The sequence below is a fragment of the Oncorhynchus mykiss genome, chromosome 5 (genome assembly GCF_057628025.1).
Source record: "Oncorhynchus mykiss isolate SJ-2025 chromosome 5, ASM5762802v1, whole genome shotgun sequence".
In the NCBI taxonomy this organism is placed as follows: domain Eukaryota; kingdom Metazoa; phylum Chordata; class Actinopteri; order Salmoniformes; family Salmonidae; genus Oncorhynchus; species Oncorhynchus mykiss.
This window is the reverse complement of record NC_143026.1, coordinates 29,714,324-29,732,035: the sequence shown is the minus strand read 5'-3', so window position 1 is coordinate 29,732,035 and position 17,712 is coordinate 29,714,324. Positions and strand designations below refer to the sequence as shown.

At 42.3% G+C, this 17,712-nt stretch overlaps 1 protein-coding gene across 6 annotated transcripts in view; it reads right to left on the bottom strand.

Annotated features, from left to right (window-relative positions):
* LOC110523581 (mediator of RNA polymerase II transcription subunit 13-like) overlaps window positions 1–17,367 on the bottom strand; it is a 103,590-nt gene extending 86,223 nt beyond the window's left edge. For all 6 annotated transcript variants that reach the window (XM_036977231.2, XM_036977232.2, XM_036977234.2 and 3 more), the window contains exon 1: window positions 15,672–17,367. In XM_036977231.2, the coding sequence (XP_036833126.2) occupies window positions 15,672–15,743 (72 nt within the window). In that variant the 5' untranslated portion in view covers window positions 15,744–17,367. The remainder of the gene's footprint in view (window positions 1–15,671) is intronic.
* Window positions 17,368–17,712: the final 345 nt, after the last annotated feature.

The following is a 17,712-nucleotide window of genomic DNA, read 5'->3' as shown; positions in this document are numbered from 1 at the left end:
GACATAATTTCAGTCAATTGAAGGTGTACCTGTGGATGTATTTCAAGGCCTACCTTCAAACTCAGTGCCTCTTTGCTTGACATCATGGGAAAATCAAAATAAATCAGCCAAGACTTCAGAAAAACAATTGTAGACCTCCATAGGTCTGGTTCATCCTTGGGAGCAATTTCCAAACGCCTGAAGGTGCCACGTTCATCTGTACAAACAATAGTACGCAAGTATAAACACCAAGGGACCATGCAGCCGTCATACCGCTCAGGAAGGAGACACGTTCTGTCTCCTAGAGATGAACGTACTTTGGTGCGAAAAGTGCAAATCAATCACAGAACAACAGCAAAGGACCGTGTGAAGATGCTGGAGGAAACAGGTACAAAAGGAAGAGGCCACTGCTCCAAAACCGCCATAAAAAAAAGCCAGACTACGGTTTGCAACTGCACATGGGGACAAAGATCGTACTTTTTGGAGAAATGTCCTCTGGTCTGATGAAACAAAAATAGAACTGTTTGGCCATAATGATCATCATTATGTTTGGAGGAAAAGGGGGGAGACTTGCAAGCCGAAGAACACCATCCCAACCATGAAGCACGGGGGTAGCAGCATCATGTTGTGGGGGTGCTTTGCTGCAGGAGGGACTGGTTCAATTCACAAAATAGATGGCATCATGAGGATAGAAAATTATGTGGATCGAAAATGATGTGGATCTATTGAAGCAACATCTCAAGACATCAGTCAGGAAGTTAAAGCTTGGTCGCAAATGGGTCTTCCAAATGGACAATGACCCCAAGCATACTTCCAATGTTGTGGCAAAATGGCTTAAGGACAACAAAGTCAAGAAATCGGAGTGACCATCACAAAGCCCTGACCTCAATCCTATAGAAAATGTGTGGGCAGAACTTAAAAAGTGTTTCGCTACCCAAAACGTTTGACCCAAGTTAAACAATTTAAAGGCAATGCTACCAAATATTAATTCAGTGTATGTAAACTTCTGACCCACTGGGAATGTGATGAAAGAAATAAAACATGAAATGAATCATTCTACTATTATTCTGACATTTTACATTATTAAAATAAAGTGGTGATCCTAACTGACCTAAGACAGGGAATTGTTACTAGGATTAAATGTCAGAAATTCTGAAAAACTGAGTTTAAATGTATTTGGCTCAGGTGTATGTAAACTTCTGACTTCACCTGTATATAGTACCAGTCAAAATTTGACACACCTACTCATTGAAGGGTTTGTCCTTATTTTTACTATTTTCTACATCATAGAATAATAGTGAAGACATCAAAACAAATTGGAATGCATTTCAATTAACAGGTGTGCCTTGTTAATGGTTCATTTGTGGAATTTCTTTCCTTCTTAATTTGAGCCAATCAGTTGTGTTGTGACATGGTAGGGGTGGTATAGAGAAGATAGACCTATTTGGTAAAATATGAAGTCCATATTCTGGAAAGAACAGCTCAAATAAGCAAAGAGAAACGACAGTCCATCATTACTTCAACCTCTTGAAGCTAGGGGGCACTATTTTTATGTTTAGAAAAATAACGTTCCCAAAGTAAACGACCTATTTGTCAGGACCAGATGCTTGAATATGCATATATTTAATATATATTGACAGATTAGGATAGAAAACACTCTAAAGTTTCGAAAACTGACAAAATTTTGTCTGTGAGTTAAATAGAACTGATATTGCAGGCTAAAACCTGAGGAAAATCCAATCAGGAAGAGCCCCTGTTTTTGAAACCTCTATGTTCTTAAGCATCCTGTAACGGCCGATTTCCTCCTCTTCGTCTGAAGAGGAGTAAGGATTGGACCAAGATGCGGCGTGGTAAGTGTTCATGACGATTTTAATAAGAAAAGCACTGAAATACAAAAACAATAAACGAATACGTGAAATAACAAAACCGAAACAGTACCGTGTGGCGACAAACACACACAAACCAACAGTGAAACCCAGGCTACCTAAGTATGATTCTCAATCAGAGACAACTAATGACACCTGCCTTTGATTGAGAACCATACTAGGCCGAAACAGAAACCAAACATAGAAAAACAAACATAGACTGCCCACCCCAACTCACGCCCTGACCATACTAAATAAAGACAAAACAAAGGAAATAAAGGTCAGAACGTGACACATCCCTATTGCCCATTTAAAGGGATATCAACCAGATTCCTTTTTCTATGGCTTCCCTAATGTGTCAACAGCCTTTAGACATAGTTTCAGGCATTTATTCTGAAGAATGAGCGTGAACGACCACATTGCGGAAGTGGATAAGTGGGGGCTCTCAGAGTGAGTGCGCAAAAGAGAAAGGCGGCCATTGTTACTCCCGGTCCTAGTGAAAAGCCAAAATTCCCGGTTGATATATTATCGAATAGATATTTGAAAAACACCCTGAGGATTGATTAGGATTGATTATAAAAACCGTTTGACATTTTTCTGTGGACATTATGGATATAATTTTGAATTTTTGTATTTGGATATAAAAAATATCTTTATGGAACAAAAGGAACATTTGTTGTCTAACTGGGAGTCTCGTGAGTGAAAACATCTGAAGATCATCAAAGGTAAACGATTAATTTGATTGCTTTTCTGATTTTCGTGACCAAGTTACCTGATGCTAAGTGTACTTATTGTTTTGTTGAGCGATCGATAAACTTACACAAACACTTGTATTGCTTTCGCTGTAAAGCATCATTTCAAAATCTGAGACGACAGGTGGATTAACAAAAGGCTAAACTGTGTTTTGCAATATTGCACTTGTGATTTCATGAATATGAATATTTTCTAGTAATATTATTTGACTGTGGCGCTATGCTATTCAGCGTTGCTGATGACAATTATACCGGATCCGTGATGGGTGGTTCAGAGAGGTTAAGACATGAAGGTCCGGAAAATGTCAAGAACTTTGAAAGTTTCTTCAAGTGCAGTCGCAAAAGCATCAGGCTCTCATGAGGACCGCCACAAGAAAGGAAGACCCATAGTTACCTCTGCTGCAGAAGATAAGTTCATTAGAGTTACCAGCCCAAATAAATGCTTCACGGAGTTCAAGTAACAGACACATCTCAACATCAACCATTCAGAGGATGCATGAATCAGGCCTTCATGGTCAAATTGCTGTAAAGAAACCACTACTAAAGGACACCAATACGAAGACGAGAATTGCTTGGGCCAGAAAATACGAGAACTGGACATTAGACCGGTGGAAATCTGTCCTTTGGTCTGATGAGCCAAAATTTGAGATTTTGGCCGTATCTTTGTGAGACGCAGAGTAGGTGAACGGATGATCTCTGCATGTGTGGTTCCCACCGTGAAGCATGTAGGAGGAGTTGTGATGGTGTGGGGGTGCTTTGCTGGTGACACTGTCTGTGGTTTATTTAGAATTCAAGGCACAGTTACCCAGCATGGCTACCACAGCATTCTGCAGCGATACACCATCCCACCAGGTTTGCGCTTAGTCGGACTATCATTTGTTTTTCAACAGGAGAATGACCCCAAACACCTCCAGGCTGTGTAAGGGCTATTTGACCAAGAAGGAGAGTGATGGTGCAACTTAGATAACCTGGCCTCCAAAATCTCCCAACCTCAACCCAATTGAGATGGTTTGGAATGAGTTGGACCGCAAATTGAAGGAAAAGCAGCCAACAAGTGCCCAGCATATGTGAGAACTCCTTCAAGACTGTTGGAAAAGCATTCCAGGTGAAGCTGGTTGAGAGAGCCAATGTGAGTAAAATATTTAAATATGTTAACCCTCGCAAGGCTGCAGGCCCAGACGGCATCCCCAGCCGCGTCCTCAGAGCATGCGCAGACCAGCTGCCTGGTGTGTTTACGGACATATTCGATCAATCCTTATCCCAGGCTGCTGTTCCCACATGCTTCAAGAGGGCCACCATTGTTCCTGTTCCCAAGAAATCTAAGGTAACTGAGCTAACGTAGCACTCACTTCCATCATCATGAAGTGCTTTGAGAGACTAGTCAAGGATCATATCACCTTCACCCTGCATGACACCCTAGACCCACTCAAAATTTGCTTATCACCCCAAAAGGTCCACAGACGACGCAAGCATGTAAGAATGCTGTTCAGCATTTAACACCACAGTACCCTCAAAACTCGTCATTAACCTCGAGACCCTGGGTCTCGACCCCGCCCTGTGCAACTGGGTCCTGGACTTCCTGACAGGCCGCCCCCAGGTGGTGTGGGTAGGTAACAACATCTCCACCCCGCTGATCCTCAACACTGGGGCCCCACAAGGGTGCGTGCTCAGCCCTCTCCTGTACTCCCTGTTCACCCATCACTGCGTGGCCATGCACGCCTCCAACTCAATTATCAAGTTTGCAGACGACACTACAGTGGTAGGCTTGATAACCAACAAGGACGAGACGGCCTACAGGGAGGAGGTGAGGGCCCTCGGAGTGTGGCGTCAGGAAAATAACCTCAATGTCAACAAAACAAAGGAGATGATTGGGGACTTCAGGAAACAGCAGAGGGAGCAGCCCCCTATCCACATCGACGGGACAGTAGTGGAGAAGGTGGAAAGTTTTAAGTTCCTTGGCGTACACATCACGGACAAACTGAAATGGTCCACCTACACAGACAGTGTGGTGAAGAAAGCGCAGCAGCGCTTGTCACCAAAAACACTTTTACAGATGCACAATCGAGAGCACCCTGTCTGGCTGTATCACCGCCTGGTACGGCAACTTCTCCACCCACAACCGTAAGGCTCTCCAAAGGGTAGTGAGGTCTGCACAACGCATCACCGGGGGCAAACTACCTGCCCTCTGTGACACCTACAGCACCCGATGTCACAGGAAGGTCAAAAAGATCATCAAGGACAACAACCACCCGAGCCACTGCCTGTTCACCCCGCTATCATCCAGAAGGCGAGGTCAGTGCAGGTGCATCAAAGCTGGGACCGAGAGGCTGAAAAACAGCTTCTATCTCAAGGCCATCAGACTGTTAAACAGCCATCACTAACATTGATTGGCTGCTGCCAACATAGTGACTCATCTCTAGCCACTTTAATAATGAAAAATGGATGTAATAAATGTATCACTAGCCACTTTAAACAATCCCACTTTATATAATGTTTACATACCCTACATTACTCATCTCATATGTATATACTGTACTCTATACCATCTACTGCATCTTGACAAAGCCGTTCGGCCATCGCTCATTCATATATTTTTATGTACATATTCTTATTAATTCCTTTACACTTTTAAGTTCATAAGGCAGTTGTTGAGAAATTGTTAGGTTAGATTACTTGTTAGATATTACTGCATGGTTGGAACTAGAAGCACAAGCATTTAGCTACACTCACATTAACATCTGCTAACCATGTGTATGTGACAAATAATATTTGATTTGATTTGATTCGATTCGATTTGAGAATGCCAAGAGTCTGCAAAGTGATCATCAAGGCAAAGGATGGCTACTTTGAAGAATCTCAAGTATAAAATATATATTGATTTGTATAACACTTTTTGGGTTACTACATGATTCCATATATGTTATTTCATAGTTGTGATGTCTTCACTATTCTTTTACAATATTCTATTCAATGTAGAAAATCGTAAAAAATTAAGAAAAACCCTTGAATGTGTAGGTGTGTCCAAACTGTTGACTGGTACTGTATGTGTCAGTATACAGACAGGTGAATGACTATACTACAGTGTTTGTGTTCAGATATCAACCAATACAATATCCTGCAAAAGGGTCAAACAGAAGACACTCGACATCTGGTTGTAATCAAACACATGAGGGAGTCAAAGCGTCTCCTCTGGTGAACCTTTGGCACACACATAGCTGAAATTGCAAGTAGCGGCCAGAGTCAGACACATAACTTAGTGAGGATAAAAGTCAGGCACATACAGTACAGGCACAGTAAGACACTGTAGATGTTACATGTAGTGTGTTGGACTCACTATATAGAGCCTCAGCAAACCAGCACAACTCACTCAGTAAGGTGATAGTGAACCTACTGTATACAGCCTTAACACACAACCCAATAGAAAACCCATAGACTCTAAACAGGAGACAAATAACAACAGGGAAACCCCCATAATATAATTACAAGGTTTCTGCACAGACAGGAAAGCACAGATGACTCAATCTACACCTTTGAGGTCAGCGGCAGACAGAAAGGCGAAGCCACAAGAGGTCTTGTGGAGTGAGAAAACATTCACATTATTGTCCTGCCTTAACAACTTGGGGTGTTGGGGAATAGCTTCACAAGTAATAATGAATGGATTGTTTGTATTTGACCTCCATGTCGCAAATGTAATTTTTCCTCTAGACTGATACACATACACACACACACACTAGTGCAAGGCACTGCAATAGCAAGATTGTAATAGAAATTGGGAGAAAAAAGGGGAGAAAATACACACAAAAAACAAATAGACGTACATTGACGTACAAGGTCATGCATGACAGCACAGGCAGAGACATGACTGTATAGTGGGCAGAGCACTTCCTTCTAGGATTGGCATCCAGATTTTCATATCGTCATACCATCCTTCTCTCAGCCCGGGATTTATGGTATTATCGGCGTGGTACACAGAGGGGTGTCAAAAAGATGCAAAAAAGACCATTGGGCGTCTAATACCAGAATGCTATCAAGTAATTTGTAAAAGTAATTAAATATGCTAACGAGCGCAAATGAAAATAAACTAATTGCAAAGACAGGCAATCTAGCTCATAAAGTTATACATATATAGGTATGAGCTACCGAATGTCATTTTTGGTGAGTTTGACATTTACAAGCTAACAGAAACGAGAGACATCGTGCAAATGGTCAAAGTTTTGACGCATGCAGTACTGGCTCTCCAGCAGCATGTCTACATACTGTGTCTGAGCAACGGCTTGCCTGCTTGGAGAAGAGGGTAGAGGAGCAGACGGCCAAGAACTGAGAAGAGTAAAAACGCAAGGAAATCAAGATAACAGTGGCAGCTGTACAAGTAACTCCCCCAAAGGGCTTTTACTTCTCAAACACGGCAGAAAGCTAAAACAATATGATGCCCCGTCACCTTATTAATTCAGCCACTTACTTAGATAGCAAGTTAAAGGGGTTGTATTAATGCAAAATGCTGTGTTTTTCACGCAGGAAAAAAAGATAAAACACGTAAGAAATATCTTGCTGGAGTTTTGTAAACACAGATCTAAAATGCTTCTTAATGTAACTTCTGCTCGGCATCAGACTCATTTTGTGCTTCAGTTGCCCTTCTAAACTATGATGAGAATTCACAAATAGGCATTCAATCAGCAGACAGCACTCCAACTGATATGTAGCTTCTTTTCTCCAGTACTACGGTGAAATGCAATATTAAAGCAGAACATTAAGAAATATAGCTGGCTACATTCTTTCTATGATAGGCCTAAACATTAGGTTTGATGATGGCCATGCATCATTTTAGAAAAAAAAGACCTTGCTTCTTCATTTTAAGCTCATTTACGTGTGGCTGCCAGCCAAATAGAGTTGCCCTTCTGTTGTCATCTGATGAAAATGGAGCTATTTTCATACTAACTAACTTTGGAAGTATGCTTGGGGTCATTGTCCATTTGGAAGACCCATTTGCGACCAAGCTTTAACTTTAACTTAACAAACCGTAGTCTGGCTTTTTTATGGAGGTTTTGGAGCAGTGGCTTCTTCCTTGCTGAGCGGCCTTTCAGATTATGTCGATATAGGACTCGTTTTACTGTGGATATAGATACTTTTGTACCTGTTTCCTCCAGCATCTTCACAAGGTCCTTCACAAGGTCAATCTGGGAAAGATTTACACTTTTTGCACCAAAGTACGTTAATCTCTTGGAGACAGAACGTGTCTCCTTCCTGAGTGGTATGACGGCTGCGTGGTCCCATGGTGTTTATACTTGTGTACTATTGTTTGTACAGAAGAACATGGCACTTCACTTCAGGCATTTGGAAATTGCTCCCAAGGATGAACCAGACTTGTGGAGGTGTACAGTTATTTTTCTGAAGTCTTGGCTGATTTCTGGCTTAATTTTCCCATGATGTCAAGCAAAGAGGCACTGAGTTTGAAGGTAGGCCTTGAAATACATCCACAGGTACACCTTCAATTGACTCAAATGAGGTCAATTAGCCTATCAGAAGCTAAAGCCATGACATAATTTTCTGAAATTTTCCAAGCTGTTTAAAGGCACAGTCAACTTAGTGTATGTAAACTTCTGACCCACTGGAATTGTGATACAGTGAATTATAAGTGAAATAATCTGTCTGTAAACAATTGTTGGGAAAATTACTTGTGTCATGCACAAAGTAGATGTCCTAACAGACTTGCCAAAACTATAGTTTGTCAACAAGAAATTTGTGGAGGTTGAAAAACGAGTTTTAATGACTCCAACCTAAGTGTACGTAAACTTCCGACTTCAACTGTATATATTTACAAAAAATATATATTGGGGGATTGAAAATGATGCAGACAATTGCATTGATGGAAGCTACAATCTAGCTGCAATATTAAACCTGATCTACCCCATAGAAAAATTTAAAATAAATCATTATATTTTGTAATCTGTGACAGAAACATAAAGCACAGAGTAACCTGGAGTTCTCAAGGAGCCCAGAGGACGTCACTGTACACTCTGACTTGCTATCAACACCCCATGCTATCTCTTCCATCTGAATGTTAAGTTCAGTTTAGCAAACAGCTTGACTTTCTAAAAACTCACTTACTATCAAAGCCTTTTAGTCTTTAAGAATGTGGGTCACTTGAACAGGTGGGTCTCCTCACCAGTTAGCAGATGGGAACCTGGTATCAAAGCATCTCATGCTGAAAGATGAAAGAGTGGAACAGAGGTGCCACTCTGGGATTCTTGTAGCAACGTAAGAGCAATAGAGTTGGACAGAGGAGAGCACTTTAGGCAATTGAGAGACAGCTTATATCAGCAGCTTTACCTATCACAGCTTCTGTGAAACACTTTCTGTCAGGGTGGCATTTACAGCCCGTCAAATATCTGAAGACACTTGACATGCTGCCAATATTTGGGGTTTGTTCAAAAGACGGTACTGGAGACATGACTCACGTATCATCCCAAAATCCTCTACAGCAAACGAGTCAAATCCATTTAGCTCAAATTCCAAAACTCTTCTGAAATTCAAGTCATAAATAGATTTCACATTATTTTTTATTTTTATTATTGCTCAGCTCCTGAACTGATTTGAATTGGAAACTGAAATTACCTCAAACCTTGAAACCAGCCTGTTTCACAGTAGCAAAGTGTTGAAAAATCTAACTACTATGAAAACCAGAAAGAATCTCTTTTCCATATGAGGCATGGTGGATTGCTCTGGAAATGCTGAGAGCCTTCGAGAAATAAGAACAGGCTAGATCCCCCTTCTTCAGTTAGCAATTGAAATCAAATGAACTCATATTACTGCCTGCTTTTCCCCCCTCTGGCATTTTACAGTGCACAGGGACCTCTGCACATAGCAGCATAGCAGAGGGGAGAAGAGAGGGACACAAAAGCACAAAAACAGGTGCAGAAAATGGCCTCTAGGGCTCTCAGAACTAAACAGGTGATTTTATTCTGCCCTCTGCCGGCACCTTTACAAGGCCCTACAAAGGAAGGGGCGTCTTGATCGTGTGTCTGTTGTAGGAATCGGCCCTGGGAGGCAGGCAAGCCAAGTCACCTAATTAGAGCTGCAACCCTCCCCGGGGCAGAGTGACGGAGGCGCCTGCGCCTGCCAATCAGCTATGGCTCAAACTGCAGAGAGCTAAAATGAACCTCTCACCTGATGCAATGGGAGGGGGGCGGGACATGACAAGGGGGAAGACCAATGAAGACAGGTGTTTGGTGTTTGTTGTGACAGACAACGCTGACAAGATCCCACTCCAATGGCAAACAAAGACATGGAGTCATGCTGTTGGGTTTTCTCTTAAATGGAGGACCAACCTAAAACAGTGGCCCTGCTTAACGTGTATTATTAATGGACAAATAAATAAACCAGTCCCTCCATTACCAGCCGTGTGTCTCCAGTGCAACTTAATTGACTGTGACAGACCCGAAGAAATACACCAGGAAAAAAAGAGGGAAGTAAAAACAGTTGCTAGGCAACATACAACATCTGTAAGACTTCAGCAACTTATTCAATTTTCGAGATTCTGTCTCCAGGGTTACGGCGGAAAGATAACATTTCAAGCAGTTTAGGGGTCTTTTCTTACATAGGGATGTAATTCTCCATCTCTCCCGTCCCCTCCTCCCTCTCCAGTAACACCTCCATTGTCTGCTACCATGCACCTGGAATTCACAGACTCTGATTAAAATGTAAATAATTACTATATCCAGCATATAATGCATGTCAGGAAAGCCCCTGACTTACCAGAAGCAACACATTCATATCCAACCACTAGATTAGTCTGAAGCTTATGACTGTGCGTTTGTTATGAACAATTTTACATTATGCAGATGTACTTACTTTACTGAGCACTAGCAGGGGGCAGCATAAATGTGTAAAGCTATTTAATTGGACAAATGCAAATAAAAGTCTGACATATGATATAAATAATTGGACGTAGCCTACGTAATTAAAAGTTAATTAAATTGTAATGACTTCAGAACAAAAACAAGTCCTATGTCCATGCATTCAACTTGACTTGCTTCATTATTCTAAGTAAAGTCAATCTCAGTTAGAACAACAGAAGCAGACAGCAGTAACCCTCCTCTCTCTGTCTGCAGTGCTGGCAGTACAGAACCCTGCAGTAACTTTACCCTGACACCAAGTGGGAGTGGCAGCATGGAGAGCCCTTCAAAGAGATGAATCAGAGAAGTGACTGCACTGAGTGACTGTCTTGACTTCCAGTCTCTCACAACATCTTAACACAGCCAAACATGACCTTAAAATACCACTCCTATTCCCTCAGGGCTGCTTCTCTTACAGATACAACAGCTTGTCTTGTTCATAACACAACATCTGGGGCTCAATATGCACTGCATGATTAGTCATCGTTGACTACTGTATATTGACAAAAACATGTCTCCATATCATATTGGAAATCTCATCCCCAGTGTTTGCCAGGGCTGAGATGAGCGGTGCAAATGTTCATTACCATGTGAAAAGGCCGGATGTCGGCTAATTCAAGATGAGAGCACACTTGTGGCAGCAGCATGGCGCAAATCAATACCCTGCAATGGTTATCAAATCAACAATCTGGACCTAGAGTGTTTGTTTACGAGAGGGATAATTTCTCAATAAAACATGACCGCATGCTGATTAGAATTCACTAACGCACAACAACAAGTATTTAGAATAGCCATTCTATTCCAGACACTTTTGCTTTAAACCAGCCTTTAACTTGAGTATAACTGTTATTGAACCTCAGCCAACTACTATATCGGTTAAGCTGTCAGACGAAAAGAACACATACCAGCTGAGAGAGATAGCTCCTTTACAAGGAAAAGCTCTCGCTATCAAGATCGTTGGGTCAATTATGGTAATTACAAAGGGATTTTCAGTGCTGCAGTAACAAAGACCACAACGTCTGTATGACGTCTCCGGAGCATCTCTGGAAGACACCTAATCCTCTCACAATCACAGCGTGTTTATCTCCAAAGGAAGCTTTAAAACACAGTGTCAAATTTACATATGAGAAATCGCATTATGGAAATCATGATAACATATTTACAAAAGTCAGCGTTGTGGTGGAAAAACCGAGTGGTGAAATTATATTAAGTTGTGTGAAAAAGAGTGTGAGGGAAAAACTCAACGTGTCACTGGAACAGTTGGAGTCCCTGTAATGGAGATAAAGACAGCAGCCCTGAATGAGGAGAGTCACAATGCTAGACATCCCCTCAGTAGCAGCCACGGCAGCGGACTCTCTACAGCTCATTCCTGCCAATTCCCCTTTCCCACTCTCCCCTCTGTCGCCCTGAATGCAGGAACACCAGAGGGCTAAGAATAGCACACAGCTGGCACTGCAGGACTTACATATTTCACACTCAAGCCACAGTGCTCCAAAATATCTCCCCCCTACCCCATCCCATCTCTGTCCCCATCCCTGTCCCACTTCAGGACCAGGGTGGCTCCCTGTCCCTTCTCTTTTATCCGTACTTCACCTCTCTGGCAGGGCCGAGACAGGTCCTGCTCAGACAAGATCCATGGCTCACCACCCAGGATTTATATCAGGGGATTGGTAGCAAAGAGAGGCCTCTTTCTCTGCCCTCCCCTCCCTCAATCATTGTGCCTCGCCCCCTTGGGAAGCGACAAGGCTCGTTAATAGATCGATTTGTAGTGGAGTAATTTATTGGGCCCAAGGTGTGTGTGTGTGTGTGTGTGTGTGTGTGTGTGTGTGTGTGTGTGTGTGTGTGTGTGTGTGTGTGTGTGTGTGTGTGTGTGTGTGTGTGTGTGTGTGTGTGTGTGTGTGTGTGTGTGTGTGTGTGTGTGTGGTAGGGGGGGGGGGGGTAAGTGGGTCTGTGTTTAGCTAAGGATGTTATCCCCGAAGGATGATATAGAGGGACCAACCCCTACTGAGTTGAGCCCTGTTGTGTTGACAGGGATCCCCATTCAGTGATAGAGGGAGATTAGCCAGCTCCCCAAACAGCCTCTCCAGGTGAGACCTGCACTAACTGTCACTACGCTAGCAGGGAGACCAGCCAAAGAGGGCTGGAGGAGGTTGTGTTTTGGCTACTAGAGCCCTGAGAGATAGAGCTATAGCTGGCCAGATGGAGAAAGACCACAGGGCATTGGACTGGAGATCTAGAGTTGGCGTCCCAGAAACCCTGGCTGGATTCTCTTTTACTCATTAAAGGACAAGGTCCCGGTTAGGCATGTAGTAGTAATCCTTCAACATTTGAATACTGGCCACTAATATAGCTCCTTCTGAGCAGGCACACTAAGTTACCTAAATATAGTGGGCCCTCCTGTTCAATTGTATTACACAGCCCATTTCTTATTTTACTTCCCTCTCTCTCGATCTTTCGCGGTTGGTTATCATTATACATGCATGGAGCTCTATTGGAATACAGTTTGTCTAATGAGCACCTCTTAGCTGATCACATTATAACTCCACTTGACGACACTTAATTACCAGTGTTTCACTCCCCGCAGCCCTGTCTGGGGGACAGGAGAACTCTTTTAATTAAAGCAAGACAATTCAACCTGTTTGTACACGCGTACATGTCCCTGTGTGTATGTCCTAGTGTGTTTGTGAATATTTTTATGAGTATAATATGATATGTTTTTGTGTGTTTTTGCAAGCTTGTCTCTGTGTTTGCTTCCCCCTCTGTGTGTGTGTGTTAGGAGGAATGTGTGTGCACACGCTGATGCTCCCTGCATCATAGGCTGTGCGCTCCTTGCGTTTCATATTTCAGCAGTGACTCGGGCATGAGTCATTGTGAAGAACCTGCCCAGCCTACAGAGTTACGGCCATGCTCTCTCTTTCTTTCTCTCAAATGGGCTGAGGCTAGTGCTCAGGAAATGCACATCAAACATAATACTTTCCTAAAAGGAAAACAGATTCCCCATGCACTCTCTCACTCTCAAACCACTTTTTTTCCCAGCAATAGAAAGAGACACATTATACTGCTTCAAACAAGACTGCTTAACTTCTGTCTTCATCCCTCTTTCCTATGCTCCTAGCTTCCCAGATATCCGTTGTTTCTGTCCTACCAGCTATTAATGATGCTGAGATGAATGTGAAAGAGATGTGTCTAGCGGTTGGGCCAAAAGTTTGCTCGTTTGAATCCCGAACCAACTAGGTGAAAAGTCTGTCGATGTGCCATTGAGCAAGGCACCTAAACATAATTGCTCCTGTAAGTCGCTCTGGATAAAGATCATCATTAGTGTTCATCTGACTCTGACTATCTAACAGTCATCACAGTGACTAACTGCACAACAAGCAGGTAGCTCTTCTCCCTCACCTTTCTAAAGCTGTTTACACAGATAGAGAGGGCATGTAGCCTTGCCAGCCCTCTGCACAGCATGATAATGGAGGGGGGAGTCTTTTGGAGGGAAAACACAGTGCTTAGAAAGTTGACGAAAACATAATCACTGTTTTACTCTGTTTCCACAGCTGCGCTGAGAGAGAGAGCCTGACAGAGGAGCTCTGTTCACTACACTTAAAGCACTGAGATTTGATCGGATTAAATTCATGTATACCAACAGAGAGCAGTAAATCAATCAGGAGGGCTTTTCTGAATTTGCGCGGCATGGGATAAAACTCCCGCAAAGGTTTCCCTCCTCTCCACCAACACTCGCTGGCTGAATTGGTGGAATGGCTCACCTGCTGCCACAAACCCTCACAAACCACACTGAGAGCTTGACTGAAACAGTGCCGTGTCAGAGGCATACTGCAGCTATAGTTGAACATGACTACCAGCATCATAATCTAAAACGCCCCCAAGAACCCTATTGTTGTTGTGGCTCCAGACCCCATGCCCAAACTCAATCCAATCCACATGCCTTTAGTGCATGGGGCAGCAGGTAGCCTAGTGGTTAGAGCATTGGGCCAGTAACCAAAAGGTTGCTAGACGGAATCTCAGAGTTGACAAGGTAAAAAAAAATCTGTTGTTCTGCCCCTGAACAAGGCCGTTAATCCACTGTTCCTAGCCCGTCATTGTAAATAAGAATTTGTCCTTAACTGACTTGCCTAGTTAAATAAACGTTAAATAAAAAATGTATAAAGTTAACTCAGCAAGTGCAAGGTCTCCCTCAGTGAAAAACAATGTTGAGGAAAGTTTGGGATATGGAGGATTGGAATAGCTTCAAGGCAATAACAGAAAACTTGTGAATTCCGCTAATGCATGTAAGATGAGAGGTTTGTTTGGTGATCCGAGCAAAAAGTTGCCTATATTCTTCCAATAATGACTTTGAAAGTGGACATTCTGTTGTCAACTTGAGAGATGCTACTGTCTGACAGACATGCTCATGTTTTCCTTCTAGTACGGAACACATGACTTTACCTCCACTTTGAGCAGGGGGTTAAGGGTTTAATAACTTGTGTTTGGATGCCTCTCGTTTCACATTAATCCAGATATACAAATTGCCCTTCTGTGTCATCACCTGCTACTGTTGAATGCTCTGTTGTGTTTGAGCAGTAGCCTATGCATCGCTACAATTATACAATTATTTGCTGAACATCAAGATATGCCTTGCAGTTTCCCTCCAACTCAAAAAATCAGTGAGAGGTTACAGTGGAAAGGCTCTTTCCAAATCAGTTGTTGAGAAGTGAAGTTAGGGGAAAGTGTTCCAAATTTGAGTATACACCCTAAAAAGCTTATTCATTATTTCGGTCTGTCTTGATTTTGAAGTAGGCCTATGTCTGCTAGTTCAATGTGTCTTTACACAATGTCACATAACTATGCTGCCTGACATAATTTGGATAATTTAAAATAAATTATAGACCTACAAATTAGTGTAACATGAATAATAAACTGACAATATTACTATTTATGAGGCTGCATATATTTGAACAGGCTACAAAACAATGTGGTGTTAAAGCCTCTAAAGTAGTATATATTATCATAACACGTTTAGTGATAAAATATGGTCGTTTTCCCGGCCCAGTAGCTCGAGTTAATGATTGGCTCATAACAGCACCGACAATTGGTTCACCTTTGTACCGCGAGTGCAGATCTAAGCGTGCCTACTACCGTATCACGCCTCGTTCGTGTGTCTTTATGTGTACCCATTATTTGTTTTACTGTACCAGAGAGAAGAGGTTGGAGTGGCAGTCTTCAAGGCTTGCCCCGTTAGCCACCCAATTCGCTGCCGTAGTCATAATCGTCCGCCGTTCGGGTCGTCAGTACTGGGCATGTCGAAATCCTTGATCGGTAACAAGACCGAGCAGTGGTGGCAAATCGGTTCCGTTACAAGTATACCACACCACCGCCAAAAACACGGGTAATTGTCTAACAGATCAATGGCTAACCTTAAGTAGCCCAAATATTTTGTCAACTGTCATAAAAAAAATAACCCGGCTGAACAGAGGGTGTACTCAAAGAAAGGATTCTAAATATATCAATAACCCCCTTTGATTGTATAGCCTACCAAAACGAATGGTTTGTTTTTGTACATCCAAGTGTGTTCGCAGATCAGAACATTGTTACTGTCCAGCTCAGGCGATCCAAACCTGATCATTTTCAAACGCAGAAAGCATGTAGGCTAGGCTAAAATGTATCCGTGTCTTAATCCATGGAGAAAAATGTCCATCCGTGTCCATGCCAGTCTTTCCGATGATACTTTAATGATTAAATAATAGTGTAATCCATGCGAAGTAGATCTATTATTTTCTTCCTGAGCGCAAAAATCCATCAAAATGCGTGGTTAGTCCGAAAACTTCTTATAGAAAAACGCTGTAGTTTATTACGCGTGTATTATCCACTGATTAAACACTACTAAATGGACCGTTTAGGTGTCGAAGACCAGTCTGTTGCAAATTGCATGCAAGAAATCTGAATTCGATTCCGTCAGCCCCCACAAGGCAAGCTGATGCACCAGTTGTGATAGTTTTCGAGAATTGCATGAGCTATTAATAGCTTTCTTTCTTAACACCACCGTTCCCCTCACAATGTAGCCTACCACATACAACAGGCAACTGTGAACAGGAATGTTTAATCCTTGTTTCACTTTGCAAATAACGTCAGACTGCAGACAAGCGAGGCTAAAAAAATAAAGCTTGCTCTTTCGTCGGGTAATCCAAGGTGGACCGCAAGAGAGTTGATGGTCTCGCAACCAAAAAGGCTATTAAATGTGTCAATATTAAATGTTTTCGTATTCTTCATCGGAAAAAAAGTATGCTCCGTCCAACAGCAGGAAAACGGCAGCAGCAGACCGAGGTTAAAAAAAGATCCTTCCTTCCTTTCTGTTTTATATAATTACGAAATGTCCTCCCAGTCTCCCAACAATTAACTGTAGACCTTACAATATTTGTTTAGCTTGAAATAACAGTAGATGCAATAATGTATCCAAGAAAACGTTGATAATCCAGCAATGGTGACAATCCTTATCTGACGTTATGATGATCAAATAAATGTTTCACGCTGGTCAGGAGTCCAGTCTCGTTATCTCCCTTTGAAAAACATACCTTTTTTTAAAAACGTGTTCCCTTTTAAGGCAAGATTTATGATTGATTAAAATTATTCAATTAAAACGTCGATTATATGCGATGTTTCTCATCAAGGAATTCAGAAGCAACGAATCCCATTCCAGGCATTGTTTATGTCTCAGTCAGTGTCTTTTCTGTAATATTCGTATGAAAGCGTATGTGAGTAGGCTATGTATAAATATGTGTGGCTCACTCTGTGTGTGTATGTGAGCGTGCTGAGTGCTTACGCGAACAGCCGCTAGCAGCGTCGTGCACTCTCTGCCAGCCCACCACGCATAGAAATGTAATGGCGGCCGGCAGTTTACGAGAGACTCGCTTTCCCATTTGGCCAAGTACAGTCCTCACGTGATCAAAGCAAGGGATTACAGCACTGTTTAGAATCTTTGATACAGGCTTTGATGCGACGCTAGAGGCGCCAGTGGCTTTCACTAACAATCAGCTGTCATCGAAGCAAATCACACATCATCTCCCTAACTGTTACAGTGTAGTCTATTGACCAGAGTGTTACATTGTTACATTGTTACACCTAACAATATAAGACAATATAACTGTGTTGTCATGTGTTTCTGCCTTGTTATGTTGTTGTCTTAGTTCTCTCTTTATGTAGGGTTGTGTCTCTCTTGTTGTGATGTGTGTTTTGTCC